Source organism: Pteropus medius, unplaced genomic scaffold, assembly GCF_902729225.1.
Source record: "Pteropus medius unplaced genomic scaffold, Ma_sr-lr_union100, whole genome shotgun sequence".
NCBI lineage: Eukaryota > Metazoa > Chordata > Mammalia > Chiroptera > Pteropodidae > Pteropus > Pteropus medius.
The window spans coordinates 3353988-3370783 of record NW_024341894.1 but is presented as its reverse complement, the minus strand read 5'-3'; the positions used below and the strand labels follow the sequence as shown (position 1 = coordinate 3370783).

Genomic DNA, 16796 nt, shown 5'->3' with positions numbered 1-16796 from the left:
ACTTGCTTCAAACTATTTGTTTCTGAGGGATAGAAGTTAATGACTTAGAGATCCAAATTTCCTCACAACAGGACACTGGAAATATATACCTAGAGATGAAAGCTCACATGGGGCGCTCAAGGATTGGGTTGCGGAGAGGCTTCAGAACAGGCTATATGAAAAATAGATGAAGAAAACAGGGGTGCTCGTATGAGGGAAAATCAAAGAGTGGGGATGGTATTGGACAAACCAACATGGAAGTGCAGTTAGCCTGAAGCTATGAGGCCCCACTAGAGGGTAAAGCTATCACATTTTATTTCATATAAAGGAAGAACATTCTAATAATGAGCACCGTCCATACCTAATGAGCTATGTACATAGGACAGGGGTTGAAGGAGCATCACTGAGGGAGTTAAGCAGGGGCTAGAAAGCCATATTGGAAATACTGAAGAGACTGAGCTGAATACTGAGCTGACAAGAGAAATAAGCTAGACTATATTTAAGATTTTAGTTCTAAAATTCTGAGAATGTATATTAAAATCTCAAAATAACTGAAGAGTCTTCTTGCTAAAAGTCTGGCTGGTATCATCCTCAGAATTATTTTTTCCATATTAAGTACCAACATTTGGGCTTCAAGCCCTGATTCAGTCTCAAAACAATTTTAAGAGAAAAACATCAAAATCAAGATAAAGGATAGATTATACCAATGTCAACTTCCTAGTTTTAACATTATACTGTAGTTATGTCAGATGTTAGCACAGGAAGAAGCTAGGTGATGGGTACAAGAGACCTCTGCACTATTTTTGCAACTTCTTGTGACTGTATTACAATTTCAAAACAAAAAAAGCTTTTAAAAATCAAATTAAAGATACTTCCCCAAGAGAGTCTAAGTAACCTTAAAGACAATCCAGTTTGATTCAAGAGTACAGTGTCATCAGCTACAAATGATTTTGTGCAAGTACATACAGGCGGCAGGGCTCATTTCAAAATCATGATCAATCAGCTATTAAGATTTACAATTGTGATTAGGAAAGCCTATGTCACATTGACAGGTGTCTAATTTGGTTACACTGGGCACAAATCTTCAGTTACCTGGGATCACACTGTTAAAATCACCTATAGTCAATACATGCTTACAAATTCTTCCTACAGTGGTACTATACAGGAACAATGTATAGACTTAATCACTACATTTATCTAACTGTAATAATGTCCTTATGTCTTCTTCCTCCCCTATGACTTGCAACAAGAACTGCATCTTGTTCATCTCATTCTATCACCAAAACCTAACACATAATAGGTCTCAGTAAACAATCACAGAATAAATAAGAAAGAAATCAGTAATTAAGTTATTTTCTTGAATTTTTTAGGGTGGCTTTCTTTTCTGATACAAAGATATCTCTGAGTCTCTATTTTAGAATCAGGATTAAATATATATATATACATATGTATGTGTGTGTGTGCATGTGTGTGTGTATATGTGACAAAAGTCTCTGAAACACAAGGGTTTAAACTCTAAAGATCTTTATAAACACCTGTTTTTGATTTGTTAGTTTTCTAAGATACAGTAGTAACTCAGTTTGATTTAGAATAAAATAGACCAGGCTTTTCCAGACAGGAAAACCAATATGAATTGTTGAACAGGTCCCCTTAGCTTGAAAGTCCCTGCTGGATGACCTTTGCCCAATTTTATCAAGTGCCAAAAACGATCAGCTTCTTTCAGAAATCACTGAGACAGTATCATCTTTGGATTCTTCGATATTAACCAATCAAAAAACATATGGCAATTTCTCTAAATTTGATCTCTCAGTTTATTAAAATACATGTTTTTCAAATAAATATTTTGAACTCAAATCGATCAAAGCAGTGAGACTACAAAGTGTTGCTTCTTTCTGCAAAGAAGGCACATAATTAGCTTTTACAGAAAATCCACCAGCTACATCTTATGTCAATTAGGCTGTCTTATAGACGTGATGGAGGATACTTACGATCCCAGAGACACCAAGGATTCTGCAGGGTCAGTCATCTGAACAGGCTCAGAAGCTGGCTTGATCCTTAGAACCTCTGCAAAGCCATCACCAAACCAGCAAGTGACATGTGCTATGTCTACAGTAAAGTAGAAAAGGCGGTCCTGGCAGAGCTTCCGTCGATACACAGACCGAGGGTCAGCTGACAGCACAGCCTCAATGGCACGCCTTGCTTCCTCTGCTGATTGAAAATATTTAAATGAAGCATGACTGACCTCTGCAATGAGAACAACAAAATTTAACAGTCAAAAGCATGCAGGTCACAATTCCACTTCTGGGTATTTATCCAAAGACATCCAAAACACTAATTCAAAGATATAGGCACCATTATGTTCACTGAAGCATTATTTACAATAGCCAAGATATGGAAGCAACCTTAATGCCCATCAACAGACAACTGGATAAATTAGGTGTGGTTCATACATATTTGGCCATAAAAAATAAAGAAATCTTGCTATTTGCAGCAAAATGGATGGACCTACAGAGTATTATGCTGAGTGAAATAAGTCAGACAAAGAAAGACAAATAGCACATGATTTCACTTACGTGTGGAATCTAAAGAACAAAATAAACGAACAAGCTAACCGGAAACAGACTCATAGACACAGAGAACAAACTGATGGTTGCCAGATGGGAGGGGGGTTGGAGGGCCGAGTGAAAAAGGTGAAAGGATTAAGAAGTACAGATTGGTACTTACAAAATAGTCACGGAGACATAAAGTACAGCATAGGGAATATAGTCAATAATATTGTAATAACTATGTATGGTGCCAGGTGAGTACTAGACTTATCAGGTGATAGCTTTGTAAATTATATAAATGTCTTTCTATTATGCTGTACACTTGAAACTAATATAAAATAATATCAAATGTCAATTATAATTGAAAAATTTTTTAAATCATGCAGGTCAAATTTTATTACAGTGAACTTCAATGAGGAGTTTCGTTGGTTCCTTGAATATCACTTGAAATGAATAGGGTTTGGAAATCTATTCAGTCATTACAGAGAATGTACTTTCAAGTGGTATTTACTGTCATTAGAGTAAACTTATGTACTCCTCAAATTTTCATTTGCTGAACAAAAAATTCATGGTGATATTTTTTAGTCTCCTAAATGGGACTAAAAGGGACTAAATGGGAGAGCTGAGCTTTTATTTTCTGGCAACCTAAATGTCATTTTTCTATGGTCAACATGGGCTTTAATTCAATTCTCTGTCATTTTCTTCTCAGAATGGAGGCATGAGCAGAGAAATGCATGAAAGTCCCAGCACTCTCAGCCACAAGAAAGGACTAAACCCACACATACCCAGAGCACTAGCTATAGGCAAGGGGTGCCTTAGAGAGCCAGTGTCACAGCCCCACAGTTAAATAACGCCACAGTCTCCAAGAACAAGGACATGAGAGAGTCCTGTGAAAACAGTGAAACAGATACAACTGAGAAAGTTCAATGCCATCCCACCCAGGAGCACATTTCAGCTAAACAGATGTTTACTCTGTCAAGTGACAAAACTTCCTATATTTATATCATTGTGGACGTTTTAATTTTTAAAAATATGATCTTAAAAAAACTAACTGTGACCTAATTTTTAATAGCTACAACATAACATACATCAAAATGAAAGCCAGGCCCTTCCAGGAGGGCATCCACTTTAAACAATGTTGTCTCTGTTCAAAATAGCATCTGCAGTGGTGGTAGGTCTTTATCCTTCTGAAAGTAAATTCAATTTTTAGAAAACAGCCAAAATTCACTCTGAGCTATGTCTAATAAATATGTTAGTAAGTAAAGCCATGAAATTCAATTTTTGGTCAAAAACCATGGACCAATTATGCAGTGCTAAGATTTCTTTATTGCATAGCTCATACAATGACTCTAAGGCCATTTGAAAAAGAGGAGTTCACACTCTTCACTAACAGTGTGTCTGAGAGGAGCTCAGGCCTTTGCTTGTTCATTTGGTGTAGGTGCCCTTCCCTCACTTCTCTGTCTACTTATCCTTCCCAGCTCAGCTCAAATACCTATTAACCTCCAGGAAGCCTTTCCAGACTTCCTGATCCCCAAGTCAGAATTCTCTTTCTCATGTGTCCACAGAACTCTATTCCAGAGCCAATTCCTTCCCATTTCAACATCTTTCATCTTTTCTAGGCTAAACTTTGTGAGGTCATAGTTCTGCACTGGCTCTAAATTCTGCTGTTACAAATCAATCCCTGTTTTATAGTTATATTTCATAATTTCTCTTTTTAACCGTTTTTTAATCAATAAAACATATTGTAACCTCTCAGGCATACAACACTGTAGTTTGACAAAGGTAAAATTTTCCAAAGTAGGAAGCATTCAAAGATAACCACAAGACAAAGGGTAAGTATAATATAAAGTAACTTCTAGGTAGCACTGCTTTGTTCTACCACAAAATCCTTCTAAAATTCAACTTTCTCCTCCCATCAACTGTATACAGTGATGAAACAACCTTCATAAACAAAACTTTTTAAATAAAGAGATCAATTAAAAAGTCAAATGCTTCGTTTAAGCATAAAGCCTTAGGCAAGAATGAGAAGCCCAACCCTCCAGTGGCAGATGAAATCTGACATCTCAACTAACTGGCTACTTCTTACTACAACCACTGCACCCACCTCTTAACAGCTCCTTCCTTCATTCTACACTGCTGCTGGGGATCTGCTTTGGGCTGGAGAAACCAGATAACAACGTTTGTTAAGAATCATATGTTAAAGTAAACAGACTTCAAGTAGAAGCCCTGTGGACTCTCTTCTGCTAAGTGCGTGTTTCTAGTGCTGGGACTTTATGGGGACAATTTCTGTGCTAAAAGACTCTTTTCCCCTCTTACTCCAGAGGCTGAGCTATCAGCCACCTGACAGAATAAGCTAGGACATTTCTCTAGTCAGCTAATAAAACAGAGAAAAAACAATCTGAATAAGTATACAACACACACAATTTAGCTTCTGAATGCTGTTTGAAAACTCCAAGGACCACTGTCACAAGGAGACACAAGGCTCTAAATCATGGGCCACCTCATGAGGCAGGAGCCATTCTCAGCAAACACTTTACTGAGTGCCTGGGACACAGTGCTGCATAAACAGTCATTAAACAAAGTCATAAGATGATAGTGCTCCCCAAACATTGCTTTATACTCTTGTATTTCTTTACAACCAGTCGTACTGATAAATACTCTATATCAGCAGTCCCCAACCTTTTTGGCATCAGGGATCGGTGCTCCAATTAGACTCTAATGCTTGACGATCTGAGGTAGAGCTGAGGCGGTGATGCTAGTGCTGGGAAGCAGCTGCAAATACAGATGAAGCTCTGCAAGCTCCCCATCTCTCACCTCCTGCTGTGCGTCCTGGCCTAGGGGTTGTGGATCCCTGCTGTATTTAACTGCTCTTGGAAATACCACATGTGACTGAACTCCTGGTAAAAGCTCATTTCACATTCAAAAATAAGAAACAGAAGTACCTGATTCCCCTTTTGAACTGAGGTGCCTCAGGTCCATCTCTGCATGAGGCGTAAACCGGACTTCCAAGGTGGCCACAGGAGCCTCTCGCACCCAGGTGGGAACCACACTACGGTGGGCTGCATCGGCCAGCCTGGAAGGGCGGCCAAGAGGCACAGGCTGCACCTCTGCACTGTTCTCTTGTGGGACCACTGCTTCTTTCCCTCTTCTCAGCCTCTGATCTGTATCCTCCTCTGAAAAACTCTTCTCCAGATGATATGGGCCCATTTGCTCCTCTGCCACATTCGGACTTTGACCACTTCTAGGTCCTAACCCCAAGTCTGCTGCTATCTCCCTGTGCTTAGGCGAGCTTCGCTGAATTTTGGCTGTGTCGTGTTGTGTGCCGTTTTCTCCTGAAGTTCTGTCTTTGGGACATTTAGGCTTCTCCTTAGTGCGACTGCAGGACTGTGGTTCATCGTACTGTGAGGGCTGCTGCTGGGCACAACTGTCAGTCTTGCCATCAGACCAAGACACGGTTTTTGGTTTATGTTGGTTATTGTGTAAATTAAACTCCCCTAAAGGCTCGATCAAATTTTGTGGCGAGTCATAATCAGCTATGTAGGGCTTTATGTCCAATACAGGTGTGCCATGAACCATATCAATTCCAGAAAGGTATAGAGCTCCACCTATAATGTGAAAAACACCTCTTAGAAATATTAACAATGAAGAACAGTACAAACACTTGGAGAACCCACAGTGTCTATTATGCCACTTCAAGCTTACTAACAATTCTCACACACCGAGCTCTCTTACACGTGGTGCCAACGTACACTGGAGACCCACCCTCTTCCTTACCTGTCAAACTCCTACTTACTCTTCAAGGCTCTCACATAACACCTCTCTTACAAAGTATTTCTGCCTCTTCTAAACAAAGGTTTTCTTTCCTCTGTGTTCCAGAAGAACCTGCATACATACCTCTCCTAGAGACCTTTCCACACGGTCTGGCAATGACCTGCTTAGTCTCTCTCCCTAGACAGTAAGCACTTGAGCCCTTTGGCAAGGGGTGGGGACAACTCATCTTTGCATCACTGGGGCTTCTAACTCTGTTCCAGGCACATCGGTGTCCTCAGTATACCTCTGTGGAACTGGTGAGGATTTCTACTATGGCAAATAGACCCTAAGGTGGCCCCATTATGCCCACCTCCTGGTGTTTGAGGCTTTGTATAAACACTCCAGTGACTACATTATGCTATCTAAGATTCCTGTGCTTGCTGCAGACTTACTCGAGAGACTCTCTCTGTGGGCTTGACAAATAAGCAGCCACACTGGGAAAGCTCATGTGGCAAGGAACTACAGGCAGTCTCTAAGTACTGTGGGCAGCCTCTAGGAGCTGAGGGCAGCCACCAGCCAACAACCAGCAAGAGGCTGGGGCCCTCAGTCCCATAACTACAGCTGCGTGTTCCACTGATACAGCTGCTGTCCATTTCCTGCTACTAGTGCAAAGTCTACTAACTTGGAAAACTGGCAAAATGAAAATTAAAAAACTGTATGTGATCATATTCACTTCTGTCTCCATTTAAGAAAAACATGATTAACAAAGGACTTTGATTTCTAAGATATGCTTACTGTGAATAAGCCTGGAACTTTGGAAAGGTGATTTTGGACTTCCTAAGTGATTATGCCTCACAATGTCTGCAGAAGAAAGGAAGGCACTGTAGCATAGGAAAGAGTTCATGGGATTTGGAGTCAGACAACCCTCTGGCTGGACGCTATTAGGTAAATGATCTAACATCAAAGAAGCTCAGTGCCCTCATCTATAAAATGGAGACTGCTACCCTGTTAAACCCACAGAGCCACTATGAGATAACATACATGAACACTCTTTACAAACTATAAACATCACACAAACACCAGTAGTCACTATAGTGCTTATTTAGTAAGACTGTCTATAGTACTATTATTCTTGCCTCTCTTTTTTCTGATTCACTCTCCCTCATTAGAATGTTAAATTTTTCTGTAGGGCAGGGATTTTTATCTGATTTGGTTACCATTATATCCCCAGCACCTAGGACAATGTCTGGCACATAGTCACTGCTCAGAAAATAGGTGTGGGTTGTACGAATTATCATAAAATGTTCCAGAACTGTTACCCAAGTTTGTCAGCCATCACAAATTAATAAAACTCAAGTTGGATCAGCCACAGAATTTTTCCAGAAAACCTACCCAAGGCCCGGTGAAAACATTCTAGCAGGGGAGTTCAAATTCTGAGAAAGTACAAGCAAAGTAACTGCTCTCATCTTTTTAGCATCCAACAGCTTGAAAAGTACTCTTAGAGCTTTTGTCTCATAAGATCCTCAAAAATATCCTGTAGAGTCCTGGAGAGGGCAGATTCTTCTCCTTCGCCTACTTTACAAACAAGCAAGCTGACATGGAATGGTCTCCTGACTCCCCAGTCTACCTGCTGTTTCACCTCCCCCTCTAACAAATGTGCTGACTAGGTCAGAGTGATTCAAGAAAGGGATGCTTTCCAAAAATGTCTGGCTCAGTAACTAGGGTACATATGAATATAGAGTTAAAATTAATCTGGTACTCTATGCAGGTACTGACACACCAATGTTCAATACTGTAGTGTGATTCATCTCAGACCCTCTGCCACACATCAGTTGACAGCTGCACTGCAGCTCGAGGCTGCCAGGAAGAAAAGATACTACACTGCCCTATGTGCTTACCATATATGCATGTAAAACCAGTTAAGTCACTGTGTATTATATTTTGAAAATGTCCAATTATTTTTTAAACATTTTGTATCTGTTGCATTCCAAGTCAGAGAAAACTTGGTTACTAATTTAATGATTATGAAATATTAAAAGTTATTTTTAAATAATTTAAACTTTTGATAAATGCAATGATATAAACAAACTCTGAGCATCCTATGAGAGCTTATTTCATTTGTGTCTCAATGCTAACAAAGTGTCTCAATGCTAAACACTAATTCTTTTAATCATTTCATTTTCTTCAATGTCTAATGATACTCAGGAGTTAACACCACTGGTACTTGTCTGAATAACAGCCAGTGCTGAATACTATGTTGATTTTATTAAGACTTCATTTGGTTAAGGAGAAAAAGGTAAAGTAGAAACAAAGTGTGTTACCTTCTACCTTTTCCAGTTTGGCCAGGGTCAGTCCTATTGCATTGGGACGATGTGGACTCCTCGTGGAGAAAACTCCAGTCTTTGCACCATTCAGCCTAGGAGGCTGCACTTTTGCCTTACAGCTCAAATGACCATTTTTGTGAAAAACGAACAAAATCCTATAGAAAATAAACCAAACAACTGAGTAAAAAAACCAAAATGCATACGTTAATTTATCATAATGATTTGAGGGGGGAAAAGACTTTAATCCCCACAAATTAAAACAGAAAGAATGCTTTTAATGGTATTAAAATGTAATCAGTGGGGGGAAAATAATACTATTCCAGGTTCTTGAAGGAAGAAAGTCTTATCTCTGTATTCTTTGCTCCTAAAACAATGACTAGTATACTGCAGGAACCTAACAGACGTTTGTCAAATGCCTGAATAAACAATATTTACTAGGTAAGTGTCTGCTATATGACAGAAAGTATGCTAGACATTTTTATACTCATTTCATTTAATCTACTTAACAATCCTAAGTATAATTTATCCCCCATTTGAAGGATGAGGGAATTGAGGCTCAGAAATGTTAAGTAACTTGACTAGGACTTCCTACATAGATCAAAACCAAGAATACATGAAGAAATACAATAACAGACTTGAAGTCATTAAATCATTAAATTTATGTACTACAAAATGTCACCCCAGGAGAAAACATTTACAATGTGTATAATAGACAATGGGGTTAATACCTGTGGTATATAAACTGTTTCTACACAAAGTAAATCACAATGTAAAGGAAAATTCAATAAAGGAAACTAAACAAAAGAACGTGAATAGGTAATCCACAAAAGAAACAGAAATAGCTGACAACCATATAAAAAGATTTTGAACCTCACTAATAATTAAGAAATTAAACTGAAAAACAAAATATTGTTTTTCTTGTCAGGCAAAAATGTAAAAAATTTATAACATATAGTGTTGGCATGAATAAAGGAAAAAGGTCATATTCATATACCTTTTAAGTATAAACTGGTTAAGCTTTACAGAGAGCAATTTGGCAGGAGTTCTCCAAAATTATAAATACGCATACACTCTAACACAATACAGCCACTTTTGATATCCTACTCATAAAAATATACAAGTGCCCAAGTCATGTGTCTAAGGAGTTTGTTACAGCATTACTGTAATGGTAAAAAAACTCTCTATTAACAAAGGAGTGGTCAAATCATGGCACAATAAAGGGTAACCATTAAAGCAAAAAAAGTTAAATCTATATGTACTTCATAATATATACTAAGTGAAGAAAACAAACTGCATTTTTTTAAAACAAATACCCACTCTATATGTGTATATTTATGCTTATGTATCAAAAAAAGAAAAAGAAAGAAAAAGTCTGGAAGGATATATACCTAGCTGTTAACAATGATAATCTCTGAAGAGTGTCAGAGGGTGGGGATGAAAGAGAAAAATAGGAGGAATAAGGAAAAATCTACATACTTCTGAGTCCATTTTTTTTAAATCAGCAACGTTATAACTTAAAAATTTCAATCAAGATCATGCAAAGTAGGTCAGAACACCCATGTTCTTTCTACTCTAACCATGTCCCGAATTAACATGAAAAAGAAACTATTTCAGAACACTTAATTTTAGGTCTTCACCAGTAAAATTAGACCAATTCAGACTGCTGCTGTTGGGGTGAGGAAGAATGGACAGAGGTAGAATTCCAAGTGACAGTAAGTAACTCTAGTATAAAACAGGCCCTAATACAGGTAACACTTTATTTAAAGTATCCAGATTTCTAAGGTGTCTTTTGTATTTCAGGAAGAATAGACTTAATTCTTCATGGGCCTAGAGCAGTGTCCACAAACTTTTTCTGTAAAGGGTCAGACAGTAAATATTTTAGGGTTTGCAGGCCAACCAGTCTCTGCTGTAACTATTCAAATCTGCCGCTGTGGCACAAAAGCAGCCACAGACATCACAAAAATGAATGCATGTGGCTGCGTTCCCAAAAACTTACGTACAAAAACAGAAAGTAGGATGGATTTAGTCCACTGGCCATAGCTTGCTGAACCCTGGTCTTGAGGACAGAATAATGACCCATCGAAAAGGTATACAGGTTTCAGCTCAACAGAAAGGCATTCATCACAATTAGAATCAACTGCAAATGGACCACGCCCCCTTAGTGGATCCCAAGGTTGCAGTGTTCAAGTTATGCAGACAATCACATGCGCAAATATAGTACAGGAATTTCATACAATAGACAAGGGTAGTCTGGATGGTAGGCTCCAAGGTTGCCTCCATCAGTGGTTACAGGTGAACTGGAGTACTTTATTCAGGGGCAAACTCAGGCCCAAAGTACCACTATAAAACAACTTACCAAACATGAGAAAATTGTTCTAAGCCCATCAAGGAATGTTCAGGATTATTAAAGATGCTCTTTCTAATTCTCAAACAAGCCCTTGAATAGCTACAAATGGATGGCTGCCTTGGAGTACCATTCTTGGCCAAGAAACAGGATTCCAAGTACCCAATTGGCTCAGTTAAAAGATTCCCTACAGAAGAAAATTAGAGAAGAAATCATTAGTCAAATGGTCATCAAAGATGTAAAAAAACATGTTTTTTTAAATGCACTGATTTAACAGTTTTAAAATAGGTGTTATGCGACTATAGAACATGATTCTTATGGTATTCATGAATACATATAAATATCATCATTACATTCACATTGTTATATCCCTTTAGATGACATACTGGAAAGAGCACAGAGGTCTAAGAAAGAAAGAGGGAAAAGAAAAGGATGTTGTTAGAAGACCTAATAGGACCATAATTCAAATTCTATGTTTGCCTCTAAACATCAATATTAGGTGTTTTTTTTTCTTTCCTTCATGGCAGCAGAAAGACCTCATTTTCATAACATACTACTCTCTTGATACTTTCTTTAAAGATACTTTTCATTAAAGATTCTCTCATGAGGTACTTAACTGGGAGGTAGGAATCTCTCATGAGGTACTTAACTGGGAGGTGGGAAGCTAAGAGGCTCAGGTCCTGGCTCCTCAGTGAATTTAACTGTATGACCTTGGTTATGTCATTTAATCTCTCTGTGCTTCAGTCTCCCTATCTTGTAAAATGGGAGTGATACCAAACTCACAGATTGTTGTGGGGAGTAATTAGATATAGTACCTGTAAATTATCTAAGGTTCTTGAAAAGGGTGCTATATAAATACAAAATAGTATCTATTAAAGTTGGTTTATTTGTGGGAAAAAAATTCTACACTATCATTACTAATTTACGTGACCTTGGTCAGGGCAAAGAGGGTATTTCAAATAAAGGAAATAACGTGCACAAAGTTAAATGAGAAATGTTATAGCATATGCAGAAATCAAGCTATTTTTATTTGCTGGAGTGTGAAATGCAAAGCAAAGAATAATGAAAGGAGACAGTGGTTGTATTTAAGTAAAGATGCTTTCAACTGAAAACAACATACGAAACAAACTAGTTTAAGCAATAAAATGAGTGCATGGGCTCATACTACTAAAATATCTACAGGCAGGGTAAATTTCAGGTTAGGTTTGATCTAGTGGCTCTCTGCCCCTCTGGAATGTAAGCTCCACATGTGGGCAAGAGATTGTTTTGTTTACTGCTGTGTAATCATTGTCTAGTAGTACTTGCCTGCGTGAGGGAAAGTACTAAAAAAACTCATGTGTCATGGAAAAAGAATTATGTAAGTATTAACTGTTAAAATGGAAAATGACAAAATGAAAGAGAAATATGTATAACAATCTCATCTGTAAAAATTTATTTACATTTTTATCTTTCTAAATATGTACATATATATGTCTAGAAAGCTATCTGGAAGGATATTCATCAAAATGTTAACAGTGGTTAAAATGGGTGAAGAGATATTTGGATTATTTGTATATTTAACTTAGTAATTCCTATAATATTTGAAATTTTTGCAATAATCACAAATCATTAAAAAAGCAGCAATTCCTTTTAAAAGAAGAAAAAATTGGTCAGGCAGCATCAATATGGGTCTAAAGTATAAGGTATCCACAACTACCATTTTGAATTTATAACTTTTTTTCACATTTCATGAAGGCTTTATTAACTTTTATAAAGAGGTGATATATAGACTCTCGAGACTCTGATTTTATTTCTAGCTTCCATTAAATCTGTTCTACCAGCACAGGTGGTAAGACTACAGGCCTTGGAACTGTTCCTCACAGCACCTTTCATTACTTTTCAATTTAAAAATTAAATTAATACCCATAAAGCATTAGATATAACACACACATAAGTAATAAAGCATAAAATTATAATGAAATCCTGTGTACCCACCACCCAGCCCAAGAACTAGAGCTTAACCAATAACTTGCAACTTTTAATGTTGCTTTTCTCTCCCAACTCCTCCTTTCCTCCTGAGATAAACAGGAGCCTGAATGTGGTCTTTATCATTCACTTCCTTTTTAAATATGATTTTAGCACATGCATATACATGCCTAAACAATATTTCATTTATCCTGTCTTTGAGCACTATAAAAACTGGCTCAAAACTGTATGTTATCTTCTCAGACGTGCTTTCTCCCTCTCAATATTATGATTCCAAGATCCATGCGTATTGTGTGTTTTTGGTGACTTTAAATTTTTTTCCAAGTATGTTTATAAGCATTCTTTTTTTTTATCCTCATCTATGCTCTGCAGAACAGATACAATAAACATCTTAAAGATGAAGAAATTGAGGTCAGACAATTCTCTGGTGTGCATTAAAATGTCATGAAGAAAAATGGCCCAAAAGGATCCTAACCTAATCAGCTGGGATCCCTGTGTCCTGTTTTCATTTGTTTAACAAGCACTTTCCAAGTGTTCCAATTGTCAGACATTGTGCTAAGTTTGGGAAAAAGAACTCTTATCACAGTACAGTCAACTGTTGGGGAGAATCTCACAATATGTTTCAATATCATGGGAAATGTCATACCTGCAATAAGGATCAAAGACTTCTGTCCTTGATTATCTGACTGGAGCCCTACAAGTGTATAATTAACTGAGCTACCACTTTATTGAATCAGTCTATACCTGTTTTTAAAGGTTACAGATATGCTATGATAAATATAAGTTGTAACCAATTAGATGTATTCCAATCCTTTTTGTGCATCTCTATAAAAACATAAGTAAGATAACACTGGATTAGCAATGAACTGGAAGCATACTATATCACTCTTAAATGTTTGGGACCACTTTCAGTATATGGAATGTCCATTTACTAACCTAGTGGGAACTTACGATATTCTAATATGTCTTAACTCTCTGGAACCTATTTATATATTCTCTGTGTCCCTGTTCTTAGGATTATAAATGCTGTGAAATACAAATGCTCAATACTTTCCAAATACAGATGTTACCTGAATGCTCTACTGGAAGTGGAGACCTGAGAACGTCCACCTAGAGGAATCCTGATCTTCCTCTCCCTCATATTTCAAAACACAAACAAACAAAACATTAATCACCTACCACGTGGTATAAGTGCTAGGCCAAGTGCCTGGATACAGACAAAATATGAAGCAGTTCTCATCCACAAGGGTGTCTAGTAAATGGACAGAGATGGACAATCAAAATTAAATCAAACTGCCTTCTATGCAGGATAGGGATAAGCACAGGTATCCCAGGGTAGTACTGGCATGAAAATCACATGGAAATAGGGTGAAATGGTTCCCTAAAGAAACATAGAAGGGTTAGGACTGGTATCAGAAGAGAAAAAGGACAAAACAACACAAGGGTACTATACTAGCTGTGTGACCTTGGGCAAAACTGATTATCTCCCTGAATCCTAGTTTTCTCCTATCTTGGAAAGTTTTAAGATTAATAAAATATGTAAAGCACCTAGTACAACAGAAGGTGCTCAGCAAGGAGCAGTTTTTGAAGCCCTTGCTCAGGCTTTTCCTTCCTTCTAATATTACAACTATATTAACTGTGTAATAAGAAAAAAATCAGTATGTTATTAATGTAGAGATTTTGTACAAAAGGCTTATTTACAAGAAGTCTTGTGCAGACAGAAAAGTTCAGGCCCTTTCCACATCTTGCCTGGTTTATTAACTTATTCTTGTTATAATTCGTCTCCTCTCTGGCATTCGCTGCCCTTCTCAAATCACACAACACTAATCCTCCAGACTGAGTTCCTTATGTCATGGTACTCTAGCTTTAACTTCCCAAGTTTCCCACTGTTAGCAGATGGCACATTTCTTAGCCTGATGTCCAAGGTTCTCTACAATCTGAATCCAATCAACAGTTTCCAAACCTCCCTGTTACATCCAGTACTTCAGGATTTACAGTTTCCCAATCCCATGCTCTGTCGACCTCTGAGCCCTGCTCTTTCTTGCCTGTCAAAATATTAGACTTGTAATCTGGCAGTGCGCAACAATTTTTTTAAATGAGCACAACCTTTGACGAGGTAACAGAACATGTACAAAGATTTGTTTCAAGAATTTTCATTTAAAACAATGAAAACTGGCAATAACAAATGCCCAACAATAGAGAACTGGTTAAATAAGTTAGAGCACATCTATAAAACAAAATAGTGTATAACTCCTTTAAATTAATTGCCATGGAAAGATTTTTATTAACCTAGTTTTTTAAAAAGTTATATAACAGTGGGGGCGCATATCAACTCATTTTCTATTTTTTACTGAAACAAGTATGGAAGATAGACATCAAGATATTTAGCAGTGGTTTCCTCTGAGTGATGTCCGAGTACTTCCATTTGCTTCCTCCAGTTTCTGAAGTTAATACATTTTGCTTTATATAAAGAGGTGAAAATAAAGAGAAGCAAACTCATGTCTATCTTTCCAGACTCAGTTTAAAACTATTTGCTCCCCGACCTTTCCCCCTCCTCCCTCCTCATTCCTGACAACATAGGATGCTTCTCGCTTGTGGTATTTATTAATTCCTAACAGGCATGAAACCAGCCGCATATATTTTCTCTCTCCTGTATGAACGAAAACTCTCTAAGAGAAAGGCTGTACACTGCACGTGGCAGTTTCAGCCACGGTATCAAGACCAAGCAGGCCGTAGCTACCAAGAACAGAGCGATAACGTCATCCCGCTCGACTTGGACACATCACGTGGTCGACAGAACACGTGACCCGTGCCTTCACAATAAGTATGATGACGCACGTCAGTTCACGTCCCTCTCTGCTGTGAAGTAGGCTACCTGCACCCAGGCCTCTTCCGAGTGCGAAACTGCCAACCTCTCAGAAGTTACCTGTCTCCAGAGCCGGCTTCACGCACCCGCAAGGGGTCGCTGTAGGGCGAAGCCCTGGCTCCTCCAAGTCGCGCATGGCTACTGGTCACAGAAGTGCCCACCCGACGCACTCGTGCCTTCCGCTTCCCGTTTCCTAGCCTGGCGCCTGCGCAGTAGCCGCACCGGCGGGGTAGTGCCAAGGATCCGGCGCAAGGGCGGGGAGTGCGGCGTGTGCGCCAAGAGCGGGGGCATCCTGGAAGTTACGGTTAGGGCATAGAAGTATTATGTCGGTCTCTGTTCCCCTCCGGGACAGATGTCTCAGTTGTCTCGCACAGTTGTCTCGCGCGGACTCACTGTGGTTGCCAGTCTTTCCAGGACAGTCAGCGACTCCGAATTCTCACGCTTTCCAGGGCAGGGACATACCAATGAAAATTTAGATGTCTCGAAATAATCAGCAACCTGCATATTCAGCCATGACGCTAACTTTTGAAGAAAAAGGATATATATGTGCATTCACTACGTAGCAAAATTATCGGATATTAGGAAATGTTTAAAATTCTCCTCGGGTGCTGGAAATACACAGATAATCATTTTTACTTATATGTATGTTCTCATTTTTTCATAATAACAATGGTGGTTTGTCAGAAAGGTACCCCCCAAGTAAACCTTATTTCAAATTAATGGATGGGGACCCTCATACTGGATTAGAGGTTAAAAAGTGGGGCCTGTTTCTTGTGCTCCCTACCTTAAGGGAACTGAAGTTAGAATGAAATTGAGAGTCGACATGCCATTTATGTTAGAGGGATTATGCCTGTTTCTGGGCAGCTCTGAAAAACTGGCATCAATAATTCTGTTTCTGGGGGTATTTTATCCTGTTGGTTCAGGTAGGGGGGTGGAGGAAAGACATATTGCTTGCAATATAAATTATTCAAAAGCATATAAGTCCACAGGTTTAAAAGCTTCACAACCATGAAAAAGATGTT

General features: G+C 38.4%; 1 protein-coding gene across 5 annotated transcripts; it reads right to left on the bottom strand.

The window, feature by feature from the left end:
• Window positions 1-1763: 1763 nt before the first annotated feature.
• On the bottom strand, window positions 1764-15986 carry TRMO (tRNA methyltransferase O). Of its 5 annotated transcripts, none has more exons than XM_039856113.1 (6): window positions 15835-15935; window positions 13979-14044; window positions 10956-11130; window positions 8597-8754; window positions 5468-6130; window positions 1764-2223 (listed from the first exon to the last, which is right to left on the bottom strand). In XM_039856113.1, the coding sequence occupies exons 3-6, from the start codon at window positions 10982-10984 to the stop codon at window positions 1964-1966; spliced, it is 1110 nt and encodes a 369-aa protein (XP_039712047.1). In that variant the 5' UTR covers window positions 10985-11130; window positions 13979-14044; window positions 15835-15935; the 3' UTR covers window positions 1764-1963. The 5 variants fall into 5 exon arrangements, 4 of the variants coding, with proteins under 4 accessions (XP_039712047.1, XP_039712029.1, XP_039712038.1 ...); XR_005651416.1 differs by lacking the exon at window positions 13979-14044 and adding an exon at window positions 3311-3412 and having other exon boundaries at window positions 2071-2223; window positions 15835-15986; XM_039856095.1 differs by lacking the exon at window positions 13979-14044 and having other exon boundaries at window positions 15835-15986.
• Window positions 15987-16796: the final 810 nt, after the last annotated feature.